Source organism: Aspergillus tubingensis (assembly GCF_013340325.1).
Source record: "Aspergillus tubingensis WU-2223L DNA, scaffold_8, whole genome shotgun sequence".
Lineage (NCBI taxonomy): Eukaryota > Fungi > Ascomycota > Eurotiomycetes > Eurotiales > Aspergillaceae > Aspergillus > Aspergillus tubingensis.
In genome coordinates, this window is record NW_023336282.1 from 1,934,336 (window position 1) to 1,956,131 (window position 21,796).

The following is a 21,796-nucleotide window of genomic DNA, read 5'->3' on the forward strand; positions in this document are numbered from 1 at the left end:
TTGTTTCATGTGATAGCTTTTATTGGACCGATAACAAACCTTGGCAAATGTGTCGCCGCTGTCTGGGGTGCTTAGGGTATCGGTTCTTATCCAGCCAAGAAGTGCAGGTTGGAACTCTGTTCGTGTTGGCGATAACGGTTGGGGAAGTGTTTATCGGCAGGCAGATTGCCGCAGGCATTGGCTATCGATAGGATCGTCCCTCGTTGCTATCTGGCTTGGCATCTTATGCCTATTTCTATGTATGGGAAACATGATTGGCTTGCTCTATCTCAAAGTCGGATTAGCCGAAGTACTAGCCAGGCAGACACCAGGTGGACAACAAAGGTGGGGAGTGAAAATCTTTGACAAAAGCAGCACGGTAGGAAGTAGCGACCACGTGGGACACAGCAATTAGGGTCTCCATCTGAACGGCCAGGTTTCGGTCGGAAGTAACCCTGTGTGATGCTCAATGGATCGCTTTTCACTGGATGGACGTTCTCCTCGAGATGGGACTATCGAATGGCGCAAGACCCTATCCCAATGGACAAATGGGTCAATGGTGGTCTGATACAGCACACCTGACCAAGTCCATATTATTTCAGGGATTGAAATTGGCCAGCACACGATGAATCCTGGCTCGGGTGCCTTCGTCCTTTTCCTTGAACAGGACAAAGGGTTGCACCAATCCTCGGCGCGAGAAAAGAACAGGGACCTGGGTCGCACTGGTGTTGCCACTAGCGCGGGGGCGTGCCACTTCGTTGAATGCATGGATGGCGAGCTGAGGTGTGCTGCAGGAGCTCCGTAGGAGTTCCGACGCCTGGAACGGATCCCCTTGGCTCTTGTTTTCTCTTATCGCGCCCAGCATCGAACTTCCTCTGAACGGGCGGACTAACATCCCCTCTGCCTATCTGGATGCGCCTGTTACGCCCTAAGCCTTATCAACTGTTCTACCGGACCCCTCAATATATGCATGAATCTACTAGAGTGAAGGAATTCAGGGTAGCAATTGATGTACCAGGTATTGGATACCCCTGCACCCCTCGAAAATCAAAAGTGCCACATATTGCTTGGGGCGAAATTGCCGCTACGGAATGGCGTCAGCAGCACACGCGATGGCATCTCCAGCAGCCCTTCAAAGATTTTACAACACACGCTACAGTTCATTCGGATGTAACCCGGATAGCCAGGTGATTTCCCGGTAGAATTACATGCTTTCGGTTCATTCCTGCACCAATGGTGACCCGAAGGAGGGTGGGCTAGCAGGTCGGTTATCTAAACCCGGTCCTTCGCTAGGTGAGGGGAACAAACGTCAATTGGAGGGCTCGAAGGCGTTCGAGAAGAAGCGAATCCACCGGCGCAGAGGCCGGAGCGTTGTGCATCCAACGACCCTCTCACTAGATTCCCCTAGCCCTGTCGCAGGGCCGCCTCCCAGTCCCTTTTCAGCAAGATGGCTAATCGCCGTGGTTTGTGGTATCATCAATTCACTCGTGGCATGGCTCCCATGGCAATTCACCCTTATCGGGGTGAGAATATAAAAAGACCCCTAGGGACCACCTTGTGGCAATGATTTCTCCTCCCCGTGCCTCTGGAAAAGTGAGCCCCCTGCCAACATGTCTGCAATCACGACCGGTGCAGCCCGAGAGGGTGACGGCGTCTCAATCCCCCACCCAGACGCTGTCGATGAGAAGTCCGCTGTCACGGTGCTCACTGGCAAAGAAGACCACAGGATCACTGGTGATGAGCTGAGCGGCGAAGAGGACCGCGAAAGCAAAGATGCCATCATTATCACTGGTGCAGACGCTGCCGCTCACCTCCTACCACTCAGGGATGACTTCGACAGTGCCTTGACATTTCGGAGTATCATTCTCGCCTCCGGTCTGGCGTGCTTCCAGGCGGTCATGAACCAAATTTACATGGTAGCACAAGACACCTTAGCCGTCGTGCAGATGTGTTGACACCCTGCTGACACCTGTCCACAGTTTAAACCTACTGCCGTCACCATTCAAGGCACTTTCATCGTCCTGATCGCTTACTTTGTCGGCAATGCCTGGGCCAGGTTCCTCCCCCGGGGTGATAAGTTTGAGGCTCGTTGGAGGGAGAAGGGTGGTCAGGGAAAGCTTCCATGGCATATTAGGTGGATAAAGTTTGTGAATCCTGGACCGTGGACTCTGAAGGAGCACGCTATTTGCGCTATCACAGCCACATCTGCTTCCAATGCCTCTGCATCCTCGCAGGTGTTTGCGGCGCAGAACCTCTTCTACAATATGCCCTTTAGTGCCGTCACTGTCATCTTCAGCACCATTTCGATCGGTCTGTTCGGTTATGGTCTTTGTGGAATTATGCGACCCATTGCCGTCTGGCACGTCGAGGCGGTCTACTGGAGTACTCTTCCTACTGTCAAGACCCTTCAAGGGTTGCATTGGCAACAGGTCAAGAACTCCAAGCCGCTCCGGTACTTCTGGTATGCCTTTACTGGCATGTCGTTGTATGAGATTATTCCTGCATACATATTCCCGTGGCTTAACTCCGTTTCTATTCCGGTACGTTGTTCATTCCACCTTGGGTGTGTAGGAGGTACTAACATAGCTCTAGTGTCTAGCTTCCCAGAAAGCAACCGGCAAAAAGGGTGCTGTACTCACCAATGTTTTCGGTGGATCCACTACGAATGAAGGACTGGGTTTATTCTCTCTCAGCTTCGACTGGCAATATGTACGGATCATTAGTCTATCAACAATTCTCAAGGCTGACTTGTCGCAGATCACCTCCTTCCAAACCTCTCTTCCTCTCAAGCTCCAGCTTCATCAGGACATTGGCATCGCCTTCTGCTTCATCATCATGGTAGCCATATACTATGGAAACGGCTGGAACGCCCGATCCCTTCCATTCATGTCCACGGAGCTTCTCATGGCGAATGGTACTTCGTATCCAGTCTCCAGCGTCTTCCCTGACGGCGTGCTCGACAAATCTGCCTTGGCTACATACGGTGTACCCAGGTTAACTGGAACATTTGCATATGCTATGTTCATGGCCAACGCTGCTGTAAGTACGACAGAAACCTGTGCAAGATAGTCCAGCTAACCTCATCTAGATCGGAGCCCTCATCATGCACTGTATCATCTTCTGGGGCGGCGATATCAAGCGGGCCTACCAGAGCGCCAAACAAGGTCGCTACGACGATCGTCACCACGAGCACATGGCCAAGCATTACAAGGAGACCCCGTGGTGGTGGTACGTTGCGGTGCTTGTCATCAGCTTCGTTCTCGGACTGGTGGTGGTTCTCAAGGAGAACATTACCCTTCCCGCCTGGGCGTACATTGTCTCATTGATTGTCGGAATCATCATCTCGCCTTTCGTGAGTAACCCATAACCAATACTCCCACTCCCACTAACAAAGGTATTCGCAGAGTACCATCCTCTACTCTCGCTACGGCAACGGAATTGCCACCAACAACCTCTCGAAGATGTTAGCAGGACTGATGCTCCCCGGGCGCCCCGTCGGAAACATGTACTTTGCAGCGTGGTCCCACAACGTGATCTCCAACGCAGTGAACCTATCCAACGACCTGAAGATGGGCGAATACCGTAAGCCTAGCTTATCACGCCCCATGATCAAATCTAACCCATTCCAATAGTAAAAATCCCCCCACGAGTCATGTTCCTCACCCAAATCTACGGCACCATCCTGGGCGGCTTCATCAACTACGCCATCATGATCTCCATCGTGACCGGCAACAAAGCCCTTCTCTCCAACGGCAACGGCAACTCCTCCTGGAGCGGCGCGACCATGCAATCCTACAACACCAACGCCGCCTCCTGGGCCCTGGCCTCCTACCTCTACCGCTCCGGCACTCCCTACGCCATGGTTCCCATCGGTCTAGCCATCGGCGCCGCAGCTGTCGTCGCCCACCGTCTCTTCTACTACGTATGCCCATCCCATGCCATCCTCCCCTAATACCCCCATCCCACCACCCCAACTAACCCATCTATTTGATAAATGTATACAGTTCGTCCCCAAAATCCGCAACTTCGACGTCTCCGAAGTCAACATGCCGCAATTCATCCAATACGCAGGCTACATCCCCTACAACCAATCGCAGACATGCGTGCTCTTCAGCTGGGTCCTCTCAGGCCTCTTCGTGCAGTATTATCTGCGGAATTATCATCCGAAAATTTTCAAGGATTACTCGTATTTGATCACGGGTGCATTTGATGGCGCTAGTTTGACCATCGTGTTTATTTTGTCTTTTGCGGTGTTTGGGGCTGCGGGTGTCGCGCATGATTTTCCCTCTTGGTGGGGGAATAATTCTAATGGGAATTATGATTGGTGTCCTGTTACTTAGGATGCCTTCTTCTTCCAGAGGGGGTTGGATGGGGTGGGATGGGATGCAATGGGGAGATGGAGGGGAGGGGGAAGGTGTGGATGTTCATACTCTACTCTGTCTTTTGTATGTAGTACATAATTTCATTAGGGGGTGTTGATGAATGAATATAGTTATATGGGTGGTTGAGGTTAGTTGATCGGAAGTAGCATTCCCCTAAATAAGAAGAAGTTTGTTTGGTCTTGTGGAGATCGAAAGGTGAGGTGGGATTATATTATATATTCCTCAGTTAGTTAGTATCTTGTTGAATTGGTCTCCGTTTATCGGTGAAGGGTATAGATACCGTGATGAAAATGAAGATCAATCTGGTAGTTATTTCCTTGACGTCCAGAAATAGAAGACAGACACACATATATAATCAATCATTTCATCATCACGAAAATTTCAATTAAGACAGACCAAATCTTCAATTCGAAGATGAATATAACCAAGAAGAATTTCATCTTCAATAGTCCATAATATGTGCAGATTAACAATGTATGAAATTATCTGCATATTTCATCCACTCATAGCCGACCCGCGGCACCCTATCCCGACACATAAAAAAAATTACTTAACAGAAAGTACCAACCAGTACCTCTAGGAGGCCCGCTATATGCAATATTACCATCCCTAGAAACGTAATGTTCATCACCGATACCCCGCCAACTCAGCTTTCGGGCCATTATTCGAGGGTAATTCCACAGGCGCAGACTGGCCATCTAATTCGCTCGCTGGGGCGGAATATGGCTGCTGAGTCTGAGTGTAGGCGTATGCCGAGTACTGAGGACTAGGGTCCTGTGGTTGGAGATGCATCTGTGTCTGTGACTCTGGTCGTTGCTTATTGCGCCGTCGCAGGAAGTAGAAAAGAAGGCCGGCTATTGCTGCGACGCCGGCGACACCGCCGACGACGCCTCCGGCTATTGCGCCCGTGTTGGTGCTTGAGCCTGAACCGGTGGATGATGCTGCTGTGGTTGTTGCTGCTGATGCTGTGGCCGTTGATGCGGCTGTGGATGTGGGGGCTGATGTTGCGGATGAGGAGGCTAGAAGGAAAGGTTGTTATGTTAGGACTGGATCTGAAGGTATCTATCTATCTGTCTTGTAGGGTAAATCAACTCACTTGTTGCGATCAACCTCAAGGCGCTGTAACTGGCATTGCCCGGCGAGTCGGGACTCAAGCAGCCCACCCAGTCTGTCCCCTTGAGTCTGAATCCACTTTCGTCCTCGGTGCAGCAGAAATACCCATCGTAGTCGTACATATTCCAGGAGCTATTGGCGCAGGTGGCAGGTTTGATCTCGGAAGTGCAGTCCGTCCAAGTCGGACAGCAGACATTGTTCTGAATCGAGTACTCTTTTCCGGGACATTTGGACCCGGATGGGCAGCAAGCGTGCCAGGTTTCCCATGTTCGTCCGCATCCGACTTCGTCGCTGAGACATGAATTATTGCGGCGAATGGCGTAGCCTTTGATGTCTGAGGTAGACATGGTGGTAGTAAGTTTAATGAATGGCACTGGCACTGGCACTGGATCTGCGTAGGGGACGGTAAAGGGCCGAGGCAAGGCGCATTGTCGGGGCCGAAAGGATGAGAGAAGAACTTCGAGGAAGTAAGGGGACGAGGCTGATTATTTTGTCGAATGCGCGCGGACCTGCTTGTCAGACGCATTTCGCTTATTCAGCTCCAAAAAGCGATCCTGATTCCTGGGGGCTCTTGGCTTGCCCTAGTTTGATTGGGATCATCTGATTTTGGGTAGAGACACGAACGGGCACGGGGCTTGGATGTTTCTGTGCCGATCAGGGTCCACAGTGCGGGATGGAGTGTGTGTTGTTTCGCCAATTTGCAGAGTTTTGCTTTATCAGATAACCGGAGGCTGCTGCTGTCAATCGCATGTGTATGAATAACTCCGGTCGGCATGATTCATGGTAGCTAAACTAGACGACTGCTGGATTATGCTGAAGGTGGAGGGTTGGAAGTCAGTGTAGACATCGTATGAGGAGTCTGATGGACAGCACGCTGCGGAGGAGCGGCAGAGCAGGTAAACAGAACGTATGATTTTATCCCCTGGTGTTTGTGTAACTCGAGGAACTGAAGAGTCATCTGCTGCTGTACTGCAGGCAATTTGACATTTGCAATTCGTCTACTTTTGATTGCTGCCATTGAGCAATGACCGATCTTTGTTGAGCAGTAAATCTTTTTCTGCAACGACACAGTTATCTAAGCTTACAACTCGCCGACTCATTTGGGCTAGCCAAGCCCCACTTTGAACGATCATGAAGCCAATTATGATTCGGGTTGGCATGGAGGCACGCGAGCAGAGGAACACGGCAACATCCCTGAAAAGGGACCACGTCCGTGCACAATGGGTCGTCCCGCTTTTCCCCGTTTGGCATCGGATTGTCCGAGAGGAGGCTCTTTAAAATTTGCTGGATAACGAATCCACCGGATGAGGAGGCGAAACAGCTATGAGGAACATAAACATTCGTTTCATTATCCATCGGTAACAGGCTACCATTCTCGCTCGTCTCTGATTCGTTAGACTGGTATGGATGCTGTGTATGAGCGGATTATATATCCGTTCATCGAAACGTTGGTTCGACAGATGGTACTTTCAATTCACTTGGCTATATCTCCCTGACGGTTGTGAGTCAGTCAAATGCCAAATGCTCGTGCCATATTTGCGACTGTTTTGGGCGCTGAGATGTCGCGGTAAATGCCAGTCAATAGAGCAGTACGAGTTCGTCGAAGTGTTGTGATGCGGTGCGAGATGTCGCTAGAAGGTTATCGACGTAGCGCACTTGCATGTATCTTAGTGTCTCAATGTGTCACTTCCTCTGTTTTGCTGAAGAGCGCTCACCAACACGATCGGGATATCTGAGCTGGCAGCCCGTATATGCCTCGTTCATCCAGGCTACCGATCGCAGACACTTGTTCAACATACTCGTCTCGGTAAAAGGCTGCACCCGGCAGGACGGGTAACATCAGGCTGACTTCAAGGATCTATGTAGTTGTTGGTCTCTCACCAGCCGTCTCTAATTCGGATAGTAACAAGGAATTCGGATGGCGCCATGGATAAGTTGTGACGCATGCCTCGATACCAACTCACAAGGCATAGCCGGGGCACAGACCAGCAATGAATGTAGCTGACTAGTTGGGACGGTCTGAATGACCAGGATATAGACGGTGGCCTACCTTGGGTCGTGGTACAGGTCTGAGCCTCCACCCTGGGATGGTCAACGTTGAGCGGGTACTGATGCTGAGTCTGGGGCTGGGATGTGTGCACCACTGATACGAATGTGTAACTCACATCTGCGTGCCCTGTGAGGATCTGTGTCTGTGTTGCTCTTGCACGGCAACTCGATCCCTGGACTTTCCAAGCTTGGACACTCGCGGATGGTCATTGCGGCTGTAGCATTGTCCCCGTTGAGACTACAAGCCTTGCCGGTGAAGATCCTGTACAACCACGGGATGGTCGGGGAGGCTTCCTCGATATCCAAGAGATGTTGATCCTGGTTTGTTACACCAATGGGTGCCATGCTATTGCGCAATTCGGTAACTTGGGGGAGCTGGCAGGTAACTGAGTCGGACTACAGCTTGATCACCGAAAAGCGTGACGTATGTCCAAACTCCAAAAATGATCATATCCTTCAGAGACATTGTTTTGACAATTCATTGTGACACTGGCTGATGTCGTCATTGTTGGGGCTGTGTATCCTTGAGAAGCTTGTCGAGTAGCTGTGGGTGATGTGGGTATGCATTCAGCCGCTGGACTAGGTATGCAGCCTTATGGGGAGGAAAGGGACTGCTACGCCACACAGCGTCAATTCCGACCACTTGATATCAATACCGATGATAGAGAAAACGCAATTTAGTCGCACACCTGTGAAAGTGCAAGGATACCCAATAATCTAGGTATTTCCGAGTCGACCCCTGTTTGCAGCGTAAGGCTGAGAAGCTGCGATGATTGGGTAAGTGGATCCGGTGGAGCCACCGAAGCTTCCGAACCAAAAATTTTCCAGTGGCATCGCCCACCACATGCGAATCTTCTAAATGCAAAAAGAGAAGCCCAACGCGGGGCTCGAACCCGCAGCCTTGAGATTAAGAGTCTCACGCTCTACCGATTGAGCTAGCCGGGCTAGTTCGGTGAAGGAAACATTCTGTACACGGTATAAGACGGCGACAACAGCTACAATTCCTGTTACGATTACTATTAGATGGTGTCTTTGAGCCTCTTTGCGCTGTTATCAATAGAAGGTATGGGGAGGGTTGGCGCCTAATGAGTGGCAATCGCAAGGCAGACTTCCATATTGAGCATGGTGGGTACGCCCATCATGGGACAAGCTATCCCGGGCTTCACCAACACTCGTTATATATATCCGCTGTAAGCATTGGCTCCCACGGACCTTTCCAACTGACAATCGTACCCAGTGAATAGACGCGCTGGAGCCTAGTAGGCTGAGGGACCGTGGTCTGGGATGCAAAAAAGCCGCAGGGTGGACACCATGCGCATGCTCGTTGCGCCATTATCGGTCGGACGCTCACAAGGCAGTCCCAAGGGACTGGTACGGTTGCTGTAGCCTGAGAAAGCGAGGGATTTGGTGGACAGTAGTACAGCAAAAACGGAGAGCTGAAACGGAAACGAGCCTCTGGGAAAGCTGGCGTTACCGCGATAGGATACGAGGTGACGATTTCCTTGCGCGCGCGTCAAGCGAAACGAAAAGATAGAACCGATCGGACGGTCGATCAGTGATGGAAGGCATAGAACCATCAGCACTTGCAGGATGCATGATCTCACGCAGATACCTCGTGGGTTGAACTGTGGCTGTAGCGCCGGAGTGGCAGAAAGGAACGCCCTCGGCCAGTCATCCTGTGGCTGAGGCGCAGCAGGGTATCGAGACACATGGTCTCGATGACTTCATGGCTGCTAGCGTAAGGGGTAGTCTGGGGCTCAGACATCTCCTTATCACGAAGTTGGCGATCATGGGGCTGCTCGTATTGGATCGCTGGGGAAACAGGTTCGAAACACCTATTCTTAGTCGGTCGCGATCGAGGCAAAAATAGCATAGAAGCGATCGAGAGAAAGCCAATATCGTAGGTTACCAACAGAATGGAACCGAGCCATCTCTCGTCTCAGATAATGCGGGTCAAAGGGGAGAGCGGCTGCATGGCTAATGAGCATTGGCATGGACATGGGAGAGTTAACGCGTGAAACGGACTACCGCAACGATGGATACTGACCAACAATGGGCGGAGGTGAGATGGGGATGCTGACGGTCCCTGAAAGACGGGCGGATTATGGTGTCATGAACTAGGGGAGTTCGTGTTGAGAGACCAGAGAGGAGGAAAGGTGGCTTCTACTGGCGTGCGGCTTAGTTTCTAGACACGAGGAGTCAAGCCACAGTTGGGCTGGCCACATCTTGAAGAGCACTTCATCGTCGAACTTTAACCCGATGACTCGACCCTTCCCCGACCCTAAAACAGGTATAGTACTCCCCTCCTGGACTGGTTGAGTCGGTCATTACTAACTGTATTGTGTCTAGTGTGTCCACTCGCCATGACCATCCTGTTCCCGAATGGAGTCACAGGGACTGGTTAGTCTGACAGGAGGGGGTTGCTTGGGACCAAGTTAGGGCCAATCATGAAAGCGGGTGAGGAGCGAACGGGTTGCAACAGCCGCCGGACCAACAACAAACTACAAGTTAAGAGGATCAGCACTGCCTGCTTTGCACCAGCCACACTCCCCATGTCTAGTGCCACTACTAGTACCACTACACACTACTCCCGTACTAGTCCCAAGTCGTCCTGAGGCAGGCTCCCGTTGAGCCTTAGCAGTCACCCGCAGGCTGCCATTCCCTCCACTACAGTTTCTTACTGTTTGCTAAATTCCGAAAAAAGAAATTCAGAATAAATCTCCTTGTTGCTAAACTTTTTTAGTCTCTCCGCCTGTGACCCATTCGTCATGGCTGCTCTAGCGCCCCCGGGACCACTGTCCCTCTGCTCTAGCATTCACTGTATGCCAATCATGGATGCCTTCCATCCTTCTCAACTATATAACTTCCCTCTCCCACCCCCCCAATTAACCTCCCCCCCCATTCACTTATTCACTACACACTTCACTTAAATATCCATACATATAATCCACCAAGAGACTTCTACATCTCTATTACTCACAACTTCATCGCGCTTGAACAAGCCCAAACTACCTTGTTATAGTCCTCGTGATCCATCCGCCAGTCACGCTGTCGCCCTTCAAGTCTCTCCGTTTCTGGCCCCCCTTCTACTACTCCATTCAGGAGACTCTTCGAATTGAAAGACCTCGTTATCGCACTCGAACGCCCCTCCGTCGTACAGCAACCATGCCTGCTCCCATCGAGCAGCCCTCCGAGCCCGTCGTGCTCGTGCGCGACCCCGAGGACGATGAGAGCTATGTGATCTCTGCCTACGAAGGCCACGCCGATCACTGTACTCGCTGTGCAGACCCGATGACCGCGTACGAAGAGAAGCGCTCGCTCTGCAAGCGTGGTGCCCAGTATGCCCGCGACGTGACCGAATACCTCCGCAGCAAGAACGGAAAGATCTACTCCGTTGTTGACCTTGAGCGCAACCGATCCACCCTGGTCAGGGTACCCCTGAGGTGCGTCGCTGTTCGCCAGCTGCTCCTAGCAATCGAAAATGGTCTGCGTGTGAACACCAAGGAGGAAGTCACCGCTCGCGAGCGGCCGATAATCAGCCATGAGCCAGCCCCTGTCCGCCGGACTACCACCCAGGAGGATGTGGCCTGCACTGCAATCATTGAGCGAGAGCCACGCTCTCTGAGGCGTCACCGGGTCATCGTCTACACCTCTCCGCGGAGCTCTCCCAGCCGTGGGTCTCTGTATGAGGCCGACGCCGCTGACCGCATTGCGCGTGTCAACCGGTCCTCGCGCATCTACCGGCCGAACGACTACTACCGCTGAGGGACATGAGCAGAGCTTCTGATGCATTCATTAAGGTTTCACGCATGCGCAATTGTGGATATTCTGCGGTGCAGACAAGTCACCATTATTATCACCGACCCGGCCCCGTCGCAGCAAAGGCTAGACCAGCCTGCGACACTGGCACGAGCCAGACCCATACCCGATGGTAGCCAGCTTATCTATGGGTCCTCGGGGATATTTATACCCCGCCTAGAGATTGGCTACATCCTTGTTGGAGGAACTGGATTCCTTGCTTACTGTTCTGTTACCGACCTGCTGTCTGATTCTATCCTATCCTGTTTGGGGTGAAGACGAGGAAACGAACGAAAGGAACAAAAACAGGCGAAAACACAAAAATCACCCACCAAAAAAAGAAACGAAAGCAAAGGAGGAATTTCCTTCACTGTTGAGCAACCAGGCTTCAATCTGCACACTGCAGCTCTGACTCACTCCTACTCCAAGTGGTCAACGGACACACCCACCATCCGATGGCTGCAGCTCACCTGCATGCAGTCCGTCCCCCGACCGATGATCCACCCGGATCATCCCCTTCCCCTCATTTGGTCTTTTTCATCGGGAACTCGAACGAGTTACACCCACTATTTCCTTTGTCTCTGCCATGATTCGTTCTTACGCGTCCAATAAGTGATGCTGTATTTTAATATGAAATTAATTTGACTATTGCCAAGTGGTCTTTCTGCAAGTCTCACTCTTCTGCAACGTAGCCAACCACTCTTAACCCACCAGTAGTAGTACTACTACTAGTAGTTACTCTGCATATTGCATGTGCATAGACAGCCTCATTTGTCTGCCTAGTGCCTAGCCAGTTAGCCACATAATTTACTCCGTACTATCCTCTCCTATACTATCCAACTACTATACCCTCCCTCGGCACTGCGGCTCTATCCCTGTTCCCCCTCCCCTCTTAGCAGCCACCCAGCCAGCCTCTAACATCCACCCGCGCAAAGTTTATTTCCCATCGTGCATTTCCTTCCTTCCCTCTTACCACTTATACCCCGGTACACCGTACATGAACATACATTGCGAGTGAGTGAGTGAGTGAGTCATGCCAGTCAATATACCCTATTGGCTCGACCAACTAGTAGACTCTGCACTGATCCTTGCCCCAGATGCATACTACCACTACTCTTCTGAATCTTGAAAATAGCACTGCACATGAAACTCCCACCACAACACAACACAACACAAACAAAAGACCATGCTTCCACAACATATGTACTAAGCCAGGAGGCTGGTAATCATTACCCATTGAGTTAGTTAGTTATTTACTAGGTATCGCACCGTTTAAATCCAACCCACTACGCTACGTGGTTCCTCTGTCACTGTACCCTGTGGATCATGGTCCCCACTGCGGGTACTCCACCGGCTGTGGCCTCGACTCGAAGTCTGGGTACTCTGGGTACATAGTGGAGACGGTGTCTATACTTAGTGGGTAGGTAGTGTATGCCACAGTGACAGCGAGTGACTGTTTGACTGTACTGTGTAGTGGGTGGTAGAGGGTGGGTACTATGTACGTATACGTAGTGAGTAAGATAGTGGTGGTGGTACTTTTGCTTCCGGCCGGATCAGCGGGTGCTAGCCCGGGTGCTAGTATAGTAACTGTTGTGGATCACATTGATACGGATGGGATGGGATGGGATGCTGTTCCTGTCGTTAGTTAGGTACTTCGGAGGTAGTAGTATGGGGCTGTTGGGCAGGTACTGCTACTATCTAGTTACTTACTACTTACTAGTCAGTTAGTGAGAGCTTGCTGTGTCTGTGCTGTACGTAGCTAGCTAGCTACCTACAACTAACTACTAAATATAGTAGTGCCATCGGCAGTTGAGATAGCTATTACCGGGGTGTGCTAATACCCCTTTGGGTTATTGTGGATAGCTTCAAGCCCATCATCTATTGATCATTGGCAGGTACTAATGTATATGTCCATCGGGGAAGGATAGAGATGGGGTAATTCTCCGAAGAAACCTACTAAGAGCTATAGCACGGCTCGGGGTTAGGCTAGCTAGCTCATCATCATCATCAACATTGCTGGTTTGATTCTGAAACCTGAAACCTGGCTAGTTGGCTAGAGTGGAGATGTAACTGCTGTCCAGACTCTGGAGTGGTGAGATCGACGTCTGTTATCGGGTGATTTAGCTATGTTATTCATGGGGAGATGTGTCTGTGCGTTAGTCTAGAGTGGTCGGTGATGATCATAATAGTAGTTGATAATGGACGGAATAGGTAGGTTGCTGAAGAATGGGGATCCACTTGGATGTACGTATATTTTGTTGGAATAGGATATATGCATTTGGGACAGCAAGTACATTATCACACCATCATAAGTGAGTTTGGAGTATGCTGTCAGACTTGTCTGGACACTTGCTTGTGGGTCAATGGTTGGAGAGGCGCTTGTGTTATACTTTATGCTGTGTATTGGGTGGAGAGAGAAGCCAGCAATGGTATTGAGGTAGCATTGAACATAGCATATGCGATGTGGCTGGTGACCTTGGAGACAGACGGACAGGTTCCGAGATGATCTCAGGGCTGCACTATGTGACTGACCACTGTGGTAGCGTAACATGGGTAAAAGGTACTGGGATTTCATAGATGCCTTAGGCAGTTAACAAGGAGCATCAGGGTCTATGTAGTGAAATTCCCGATTGTTGCATCTAAGAGTCTCTCAGTAGGAAATGCGCTTATGCGGCAGAATATTACGAGGAGTGTGTTGCAGGAAATAAATTGTGGGACTCATTGATGTTGTAGAATTCCGGAGTACAGCCTGAGTTGAGCATGATATAATTATGTATCGGATCCATCATCATGCCTACATATCAATGTTATTGGGTGAAGGGTAAACGACATTTCTACAGGAGTGTAGTCGCACTTTCATCGAGGCCATCCGTATCCACACAAATCCCACTCAATTGACAGCCAAAAAGAAGGCCCCACAGGCAGCGGATGGCCTGTGGATCTAAGAAAGCCAACAGTAAAAGAACAAAACAAAAAAGAAAGCCCAACGCGGGGCTCGAACCCGCAGCCTTGAGATTAAGAGTCTCACGCTCTACCGATTGAGCTAGCCGGGCTAGTTCGGTGAAAGAGGCTTCTTTCTTTTGAAATAAGACCCTGGGATACACTCATTGCTGTCCACACTCGGGTCCAGCTTTCCATTTCTCAAACATGTCCAGGTGATCTAGTTTGAATGTCAGTAGAGCCGGTGTTAACACACCATCATAGCTGCCGTCCCATCTCATCCCTTTCACTGGTCTGATGACATTCCACCAGAAATTTAAGTCGACCCTAAGTATAGGCGACATTGATCGCGCAAAAATAAATCAGCAGTTCTCCAAGTATACAAGGTATCCCCAAGCACGTGCAGTCACATGACCCCACACCCCAACTATAACCCACCACTAACCCACCATCCCCAATCAGGAAAGCATCCCCATCACGTGCCCGCATCCCAAGCCAATCCTCCAAACTTCTCCGGCGCAACTCCGCAAGTCCCTCGACTCGACGCCCAGGCAATCCACCCCCTCAAGCTTAATCTCCCCCAAAAGCCCCTCAAAATGGCCAAGAAAGGTGCGTTAACCCATTCCCCATGACTCTACTCCCGCGCCGAATTCCCACAAAGCTCGACTTCACCGGCAGTAGCACTGCGGGAAACCCAAATCCAGATTCCTATGATGATGGATGATAGCTGACAAAGATGGCATCATACAGTCAAGTCGCGCACTATCACCGTGCGTCTCATCTCCATGGCCATGACCGGTTTCTATCGCACGATGATCCGTCCCCGTACGCACCGTCCGCTCAGTATGCTCAAGTACGACCCCGTCGTGAAGAAGAAGGTCTTGTTTTTGGAGGCTACGAAGGGTGGTCGGAATAAATAAGCCACCTTACGGTCCGGATACTTTTTTTGTTTTGTTTATTCGGTGGTTCGTTTCGAATACCTGCACGGGTGGACGGTGTCCATATATCTCGATCGCTGGGAGAGTGTGTGGTTAGAGGCAACTTCTGACGATAGTTGCGCTTCGCTTCGGCTTCTTTTCTACGGTTAACCGCTACGAGACGACTTGCGAGATACCGATACCGATATCGATACCGTATCCTCCGGCTGGATTTGGGATGAGCCATCACAGGATCTTTTTATCGATATGAGACGATCATGTATATTAGACGGTGCAGTGGCGAGGATGGTCGTGGAGGCTGGATCATAAAGATAGGCTTCCGTGGACGTTCGAGCTGTGCATCTTTTTCGGTGTTATATTGTGGCGTTTAGAGCAAGACATTCTGGGTTGAATCAATCTTCATTTATCAATTTATTTGCGTTGATGCATATAACATTATTTCGAAAGCTTCAGGCATTCTGTGTTGCGGAAATTGAGATAGGGATATGTTTTTCTCACTTCTCGATTATCACGCCGGATAAGTTAGCAAGTGCACGAATTGAAGAAAAACAGGTACAGAGTCATTCTTCCCCCGACTGCCGTCTGACGTATTCGTCTATGTACCCCTCAGGCTCCTCGGCTGAAGCGAGCATTGTAATGATCACCTATTGGGGTTAGTGTGCTTGTTATACATCTTATGCTGCGTCTTACCTCGTGTCTTTCGCCCTGCTACCCTGCCTCTAGCTGCTCGCTTTGGATTGGTCCCCTGGCTGGCATTAATCGAAGAAGGCCTGCTGCTTCCGGAAGCAAGCTTCTTGGGGGTTGGCTTGCGCTCGAAGTACTCGCTGACGGGCTTTGTTTGTGGCTTCTGATCCACAGAAACCTTTGCTCGTTTGTTTCCAGTGGAGCAAGATGCGGTGGCATGCGCAGCTCCATCAGCAAGCTCATTACTAGGGGGACAGGTCGGCTGTTCTTCAAGGGTCGCCAGTGTCCGAGACACGGGTTGACGAGCCCTGGCATATGTGCGGCGATTTAGACGGGCTGGTCTGTCCTCTATGGACTGGCTCCGCCACTGACTGGGGCTGAAGTTGCTCGCGGCCGATGATTTGCGTTTCTGCGCTGGGGATGTCGTACTTTGTGCCTCGAAAGTGACGCCTTTTGATCTAGTTTCTTTCTCTTTACTGCTGCACTTCGTTTCGAGTGCCTTCTCATCATTCATGTCTTGAGGGTCTGGCTGAAGCACTTTGCTCTTGGCTGACATACCAGCGGTTTTCATTCGTGGAAGTGTTCCTTCTTGTGCAGCGACGCTGGCTGATCCTGTCGATTGGGCTTCGACGGGCTTGTTAACCGAATGGACCTCATTCGGAACCTGTTGCTCTGAAGTAAGAAGTAGCATAGCTGCAAGATCATCCTGGTCATTACCGAAGACAGAACTATCTATCGGTGACCGTTGGCGGAAGCTTGAAAAAGGTACAATATTGGGGTTCTGCGCTGAGCAGAAAGGCTGTTTTTCGGCGTCGTTTTCTGTCGGGTTAGCTTTTGCTGGGAAAGGCGAAGAGATAATGCTTGCTTGAAAGCTTTCTGCTTTGTAGATCACTTCTGTAGCCTTGTAGACATCCTGTCCTAGAGTCGAACTTCGCGCCTTCGAGCCACCAACATCTTGGTTGCCACCAGGAGATGAGTTCAAGGAATTGCGGGCGGCATCTCTGCTAATAACTGTGCGCAAACTAGTTTCCAGGCTGCTCCATGCTTCCGAGGCTGGCTGGTCAGGCGTGACAAGGCCCGCTTGTCCAAGCGTTGCTTTCAGTTTGTTCATCCACTTCTCGGAATTTTGGACCCTTCTAAGTAGTGACTTTATCTCTTCTGCCGCCTTTCCTTTGCTGTTTTCGAGATCCGCCTTTTCGGACATCTTAGCCTTGAGCTGTGACTGGATGAGAACACACTCGTCTTCCTTTTCCTGCAACACCTTGCAGAGCATGTCATGCTTGCTTTGAATATCCTCGATGGACTTTGATCCCTCTTGGCTGATTCTGGAGCATTCACCCTCAAGACTTGAAATCCGGTGAGCAGCTTCTTCAATCTGATGCTGAAGAGATGCCTGCTCCGCCGCGCTCAATGACACGGCCTCTGTAAGTCTTGCTGATTCGTGTTTCTCCTTTTCTAGCTTGGATGTTTTCTCAGATATGTCATTTTTGAGACACTCATTCTCCTTTTCTTTAAACCCAAGCTATACCAGTCAGCATCTTGGCAGTAACAGAGTTCCACGCTTGCCTACCAGGAGTTCCAGTTCGTTCACTCGCTGCTTCATCATGTCTTCGCGCACTACCTTTCTTGCATCAATAGGTTTCTACCCTCAATCGTATTGGAACTTACTCGGTCTCGTCGTGTCTCAGCCAACTGCATGGACACCTTGCTGAAATTTCTCTCAACCTCGGATTTCCCTCGTAGGAGCTCATGGATTCGCTGGTCGTATCTTGCCCGATCCTGTTCTCGGGAGATAACACTAGCTCTACTGAGCTCTTTACGAACCCTTGCCTCCACAGACTTGACCTCATCCTTCAGTGTTGCTACTTCCGCTTCGTACCTCCGGACGCGAGAATCATCATCTTCCACCTTTGCTGATGCAATTTCCAGCGATCCTCTCAATGTCTGATTTTCAAGATCCTTGTTTCTCAAGGCTTCCTCGGCCAACTTGGACTGTTCCGACAAACCTTGGATCTTTCTTTCCATTTCGGCAAGTGTCTGCTCAAACCGTTGAGTCTCTTCTTTTAAAATTTGTCTCTGGTCTGGTAGCTGCATCGCCGATAGACTGGCTTCCAGAGCTGTAAATTGATCCAGAAGACCGCTTTCTCTCGCCTCTAGCCCCTTCATTGAGACATTTATGCCCTCATTGGCGGCCGCCAATCCTCGAAGCGTGTTTCGCAAGCTCTCATTAGTGTCTGAATCTTTCGAAATATTTGCCACTAGCTGATTGTCGCTGACAATATGCTTCTCGATAATCTCCGTCTGTGCTTTCAGGCTCTCGGTCAGGCCTACAGTTGCCTCAGTCCCCTTTCCGATACCAGCATTCAGCTGGTGCATCGCCGAGTCCATGCTAAAGCGCCTTGTTAGCTGATTGCAAGGGGTTTTGCTTATAATATGAAGCTTACCGCGCTGAGAAGGCGTGGATAATGTCTGTGCATGCTGCTACATCAGCCTTTCCTGACGAGATACCCTCCCGCAACTCTCCGAGTGAAGCTAGACAACCGCTGAAATCACCGCTCAGACCCTCTTGGAGAGACTTTATGGAAGCAACATGTTGATCGCCCAGACTTTTTAAAACGGCATCGAAACCTCCTCTGATCTCACGTTGATGAGACATAATCTTGTCCAATTGAATGGACTGAGCTCTGGAACAATTTTGAATGTAGACCTCAAGAAGACTTGATCGTTTCTTCTCATCCGACAGCTGCGTCAAAAGGTAATTTGATCTCTCCTCAGCATCTTTCAGACTTTGCTTGAGCAGGTCGTTTTGGCTCTCCACCTTTAAAAGCTCACCCCGCTTATGTTCAGCGTTGGTTGAAGCATTGGCTAACTGTGCCTTTGCTTCTTTTATGCTGGTGCTGATCTCGTTTCGCTCTAACAGCAACTCTTTCCTTGTTCCTTTGAGCTGAATAGCCTCGCCACGTAAATTCTGAAAGTCGCAGCCAAGTTCATTCAAGAAGCTTCTAAACTTCGCAAACTTCGACCTCCATGTTTCCATGCGGGACTTGTAGGCTTGTAGCTGAGATGATTGCTTCTGGATCTGCTGGCAAGATTCTTCCAGTTGGCCTTTCAGCACATTGTTTTCCTCTGCCACCTTTGTAATCTTGGCCTCCATTTGCTGTTTGATCTTAGAGGCGACCATTGCACTTTTCTCGCGATCTCTGATACGGTTGATTAGCAACTGGAATAGATCTTCTTCTGATAGTTTGGGTTCTTCATCTTCAGAACCACCAGTCGATAGAAGCCTGGCACTGAAGGCGCTTTTCTTGCTTGAACGGCGACGCTTTGTGATTCTTGATGTTTGGTTTCTAGCAACCAACAAACTTTGCTCGGTCGCTTTGCTTTGATGTTCACCAGAGATACTTCTGTTGGGTGCCTTGCTTCCATGCTCTGTCACCTCGTTTCTTTGGGTGTTCTAGGTTCTCGTTAGCAGGAAAGGGAGAGACTTGATTTAATCACTGCCTACCTTTCTGTGTTCCATGGAAGTGGTACGTCTGTCTTTATTAACAGGTCAGTGAGCATCTCCTATATCATCGTGCTTCACATACCCGGCGCTGCACGTTCTGAGACTGCCTCTAAATCAGCGGACGAGCGTTGGCCAACTTGTGGTACAGAAACATCTGCAGAAAGCAAAGCGTGCGAGCCATGCCCAGCATGCACCTTGCCCCGTGTTGTCTCTAGAGAGGTGTCCTCTGGTACTTGTGATTCGAGAGATCCATTTCCTGGAATCACGTTTACATTACGTGTGCTGATATGCGAGTTCGCTGGATATGAAGAACTGCTCATTCAAACGAAGGTTAGCCTAGCACCAAGTGTCAGACATATTACTTACCTTTCTCTTCTCAGTCCTTTTCGAGTGACTAAGGACACATCCTTGCCACCATCGAGATGAGCATCAGCCCCAGGAGGCATGGTATTCAGTGTGGAGCGTCTTGCTGGCTGCAGGGAGAACAAATTTGGACCCTGGGTAGGCCTCTGGAAGCAAAAAGCTGCCATGTCAATACCAGAACTCTGAGGGCGTTCCATGAGTAGTGGAGAAATCTGTCTGTTAGGCACGGGTCTGTCCTCCTCTGAGACCATAGTTGCTTCGAGCTCTGGTGGGAGGGAATCATTATGGTCTGCCAAATGCAAGAGTAGCAGTTCTTCCACCTCGTCATAGGTAGTCCCATCGGCGAGATTCGTAATATCAGGGCATTCTATAGAATCCGCCTCGGACATCGGCTCTTGCTCGTTCTGCATCTTGAGGCGACTGAGAAGTTTTATTTTCAGTTCCTGGGCTTCCAGTGTATAGTGAGAGACAGAAGCATATGAATACCAAGTGGAACAGAAAGTGACTCGACTTGCAAGAATATGAGTTCCTAGAGGATGACAGCACAGAAGATCACAATGTGAGTCGCTACTGTCACTTCTGTATTGCTTGTTATACTTATTTCACAGCGTAGTCTCTCTCAAGTGATCTGCAAGTCGTCTGGAGTGAGAAGAGCGGGACAAGGAGTATCCTGAGCGACCAATACAGATGGCTCCTCGTGACTTGAATAGTGAAAATGCACAAACGGAAGCCACTGGCTGCCGAATCGAGCATGATAATGCCTTTTTGTTGATTCTACTGAGGCTAAATTGTGACTGCACAACATAACTACTGATATTCGTCAATCCGTCACTGATACTGTTAACTACTAGACATCGTGGTTTCTATATTAGTAGCCATGTAACATCACCGTTTTTGCTACCTTGACCTCTAAGAAATCCAGAATGTCAACCGTTGACATTTGGATCGGGGTCAGGTCAAAGAAAAGACTCTTGTCTAGCAAGGCAGACAAGGCGCCTCACCGGGCCAATTATGGGCTGGAAAAGATGGCACTGTCATCTGTTCCACACCTCAATTATCACTGCCATATAATGATACCCAACCTATAGCTCTGCCATTTCCTGAAAGATCAAGGTCACAATATTTCTCTCCAGAGATAGGACATTCTGCAGAGCTAAATTTGGTGATGTCGCATTTGCTTTTTCTATAGCGCAGGTGTATAATTGTGATCATTCGTCCAAATGGTCCGACGCAGCCTCACTTGCGCCCGAGCAGATGCAGAACATTTGAAGACTTATGGAGCCCTCGTGCATCGGCGGCCAAGCCACCTTTACAATTGGACACTATCCAAAGTCAATGCAGAGTTGGTGGTTGCAGTTGGCGCCGATATGCCACTAAGTCGAGTTCCGTGTCTCCGATTTGACGATTGCGTTTCACCCTCAAACCAGTGAAACTGCATGATCCCGGGCCCTCCCACACAGTCAAACACTCCAGCCCATCTTCAGGATTTAGGCTGTCACAGTTAAGCCTATCACGGAATAAGATGTCATAGTGCTGCGTACACCAGCAAATTCTTCACAAATCTCGCACCCCTGGTGACCCCATCGACTCCCATATATGATATGATGAGCACTCTTCCCATGCCTGACTATTCTCAACTAAACTTTTTATTCATAAGTGTTATTTATCGATCCAAAAACCTCTCGGCGTATCTCACATTTTGTACCCCAAGAATGATCGGCGTCTCCATGTACTCAATACAGCCTTTGTGGTTGGTGTTAAGTGTGCTATCTTCACCAGCGGTCGCACAAGGTATACTTAATAGTGTCGACAGCCAAGATGGAGATGGCGAATCAGAGTCATCTTCAACGACGCAAAATGTTTCCTCTAAAGGAATGATTATTTTGTGCACCATCGTGGCATTGGTGTTGGTTATCGGTGGTATGTCTCTGAGGATTGAAAGAGGTTCAAGGGTCCGTTCAGTGGTCGAACAGGCACTGACAATTCTGCTGTCATAGTATTATTCACCGTTGTGTTCATTACTGTAAAGAAGAGGAGCTCGAAGA

At 49.9% G+C, this 21,796-nt stretch overlaps 4 protein-coding genes and 2 non-coding genes across 6 annotated transcripts; 2 read left to right on the top strand and 4 right to left on the bottom strand.

Moving 5' to 3' along the window:
• Window positions 1-1,589: 1,589 nt before the first annotated feature.
• On the top strand, window positions 1,590-4,319 carry AtWU_07007 (OPT family oligopeptide transporter; the record flags this gene model as incomplete). Its single annotated transcript, XM_035502116.1, has 8 exons — window positions 1,590-1,895; window positions 1,959-2,519; window positions 2,572-2,688; window positions 2,737-3,018; window positions 3,068-3,331; window positions 3,384-3,561; window positions 3,612-3,901; window positions 3,984-4,319. 8 exons carry the CDS (start codon window positions 1,590-1,592, stop codon window positions 4,317-4,319), a joined length of 2,334 nt encoding a protein of 777 aa, XP_035358009.1.
• A 669-nt stretch (window positions 4,320-4,988) lies between these two features.
• On the bottom strand, window positions 4,989-5,821 carry AtWU_07008 (protein kinase domain family protein; the record flags this gene model as incomplete). Its single annotated transcript, XM_035502117.1, has 2 exons — window positions 4,989-5,380; window positions 5,458-5,821. 2 exons carry the CDS (start codon window positions 5,819-5,821, stop codon window positions 4,989-4,991), a joined length of 756 nt encoding a protein of 251 aa, XP_035358010.1.
• Window positions 5,822-8,395: 2,574 nt separating this feature from the next.
• Window positions 8,396-8,468, bottom strand: AtWU_t185. The gene has a single exon. It is a non-coding gene; the product is annotated as a tRNA-Lys (tRNA).
• A 2,220-nt stretch (window positions 8,469-10,688) lies between these two features.
• AtWU_07009 (similar to An11g07875) lies at window positions 10,689-11,288 on the top strand (the record flags this gene model as incomplete). The annotated part of the gene is made up of 1 exon (XM_035502118.1): window positions 10,689-11,288. The coding sequence occupies one exon, from the start codon at window positions 10,689-10,691 to the stop codon at window positions 11,286-11,288; it is 600 nt and encodes a 199-aa protein (XP_035358011.1).
• Window positions 11,289-14,301: 3,013 nt separating this feature from the next.
• Window positions 14,302-14,374, bottom strand: AtWU_t186. The gene has a single exon. It is a non-coding gene; the product is annotated as a tRNA-Lys (tRNA).
• A 1,431-nt stretch (window positions 14,375-15,805) lies between these two features.
• AtWU_07010 (uncharacterized protein) lies at window positions 15,806-20,161 on the bottom strand (the record flags this gene model as incomplete). The annotated part of the gene is made up of 8 exons (XM_035502119.1): window positions 15,806-15,843; window positions 15,890-17,405; window positions 17,454-17,504; window positions 17,552-18,272; window positions 18,328-19,337; window positions 19,389-19,420; window positions 19,471-19,700; window positions 19,755-20,161. 8 exons carry the CDS (start codon window positions 20,159-20,161, stop codon window positions 15,806-15,808), a joined length of 4,005 nt encoding a protein of 1,334 aa, XP_035358012.1.
• Between the last annotated feature and the right edge of the window lie 1,635 nt (window positions 20,162-21,796).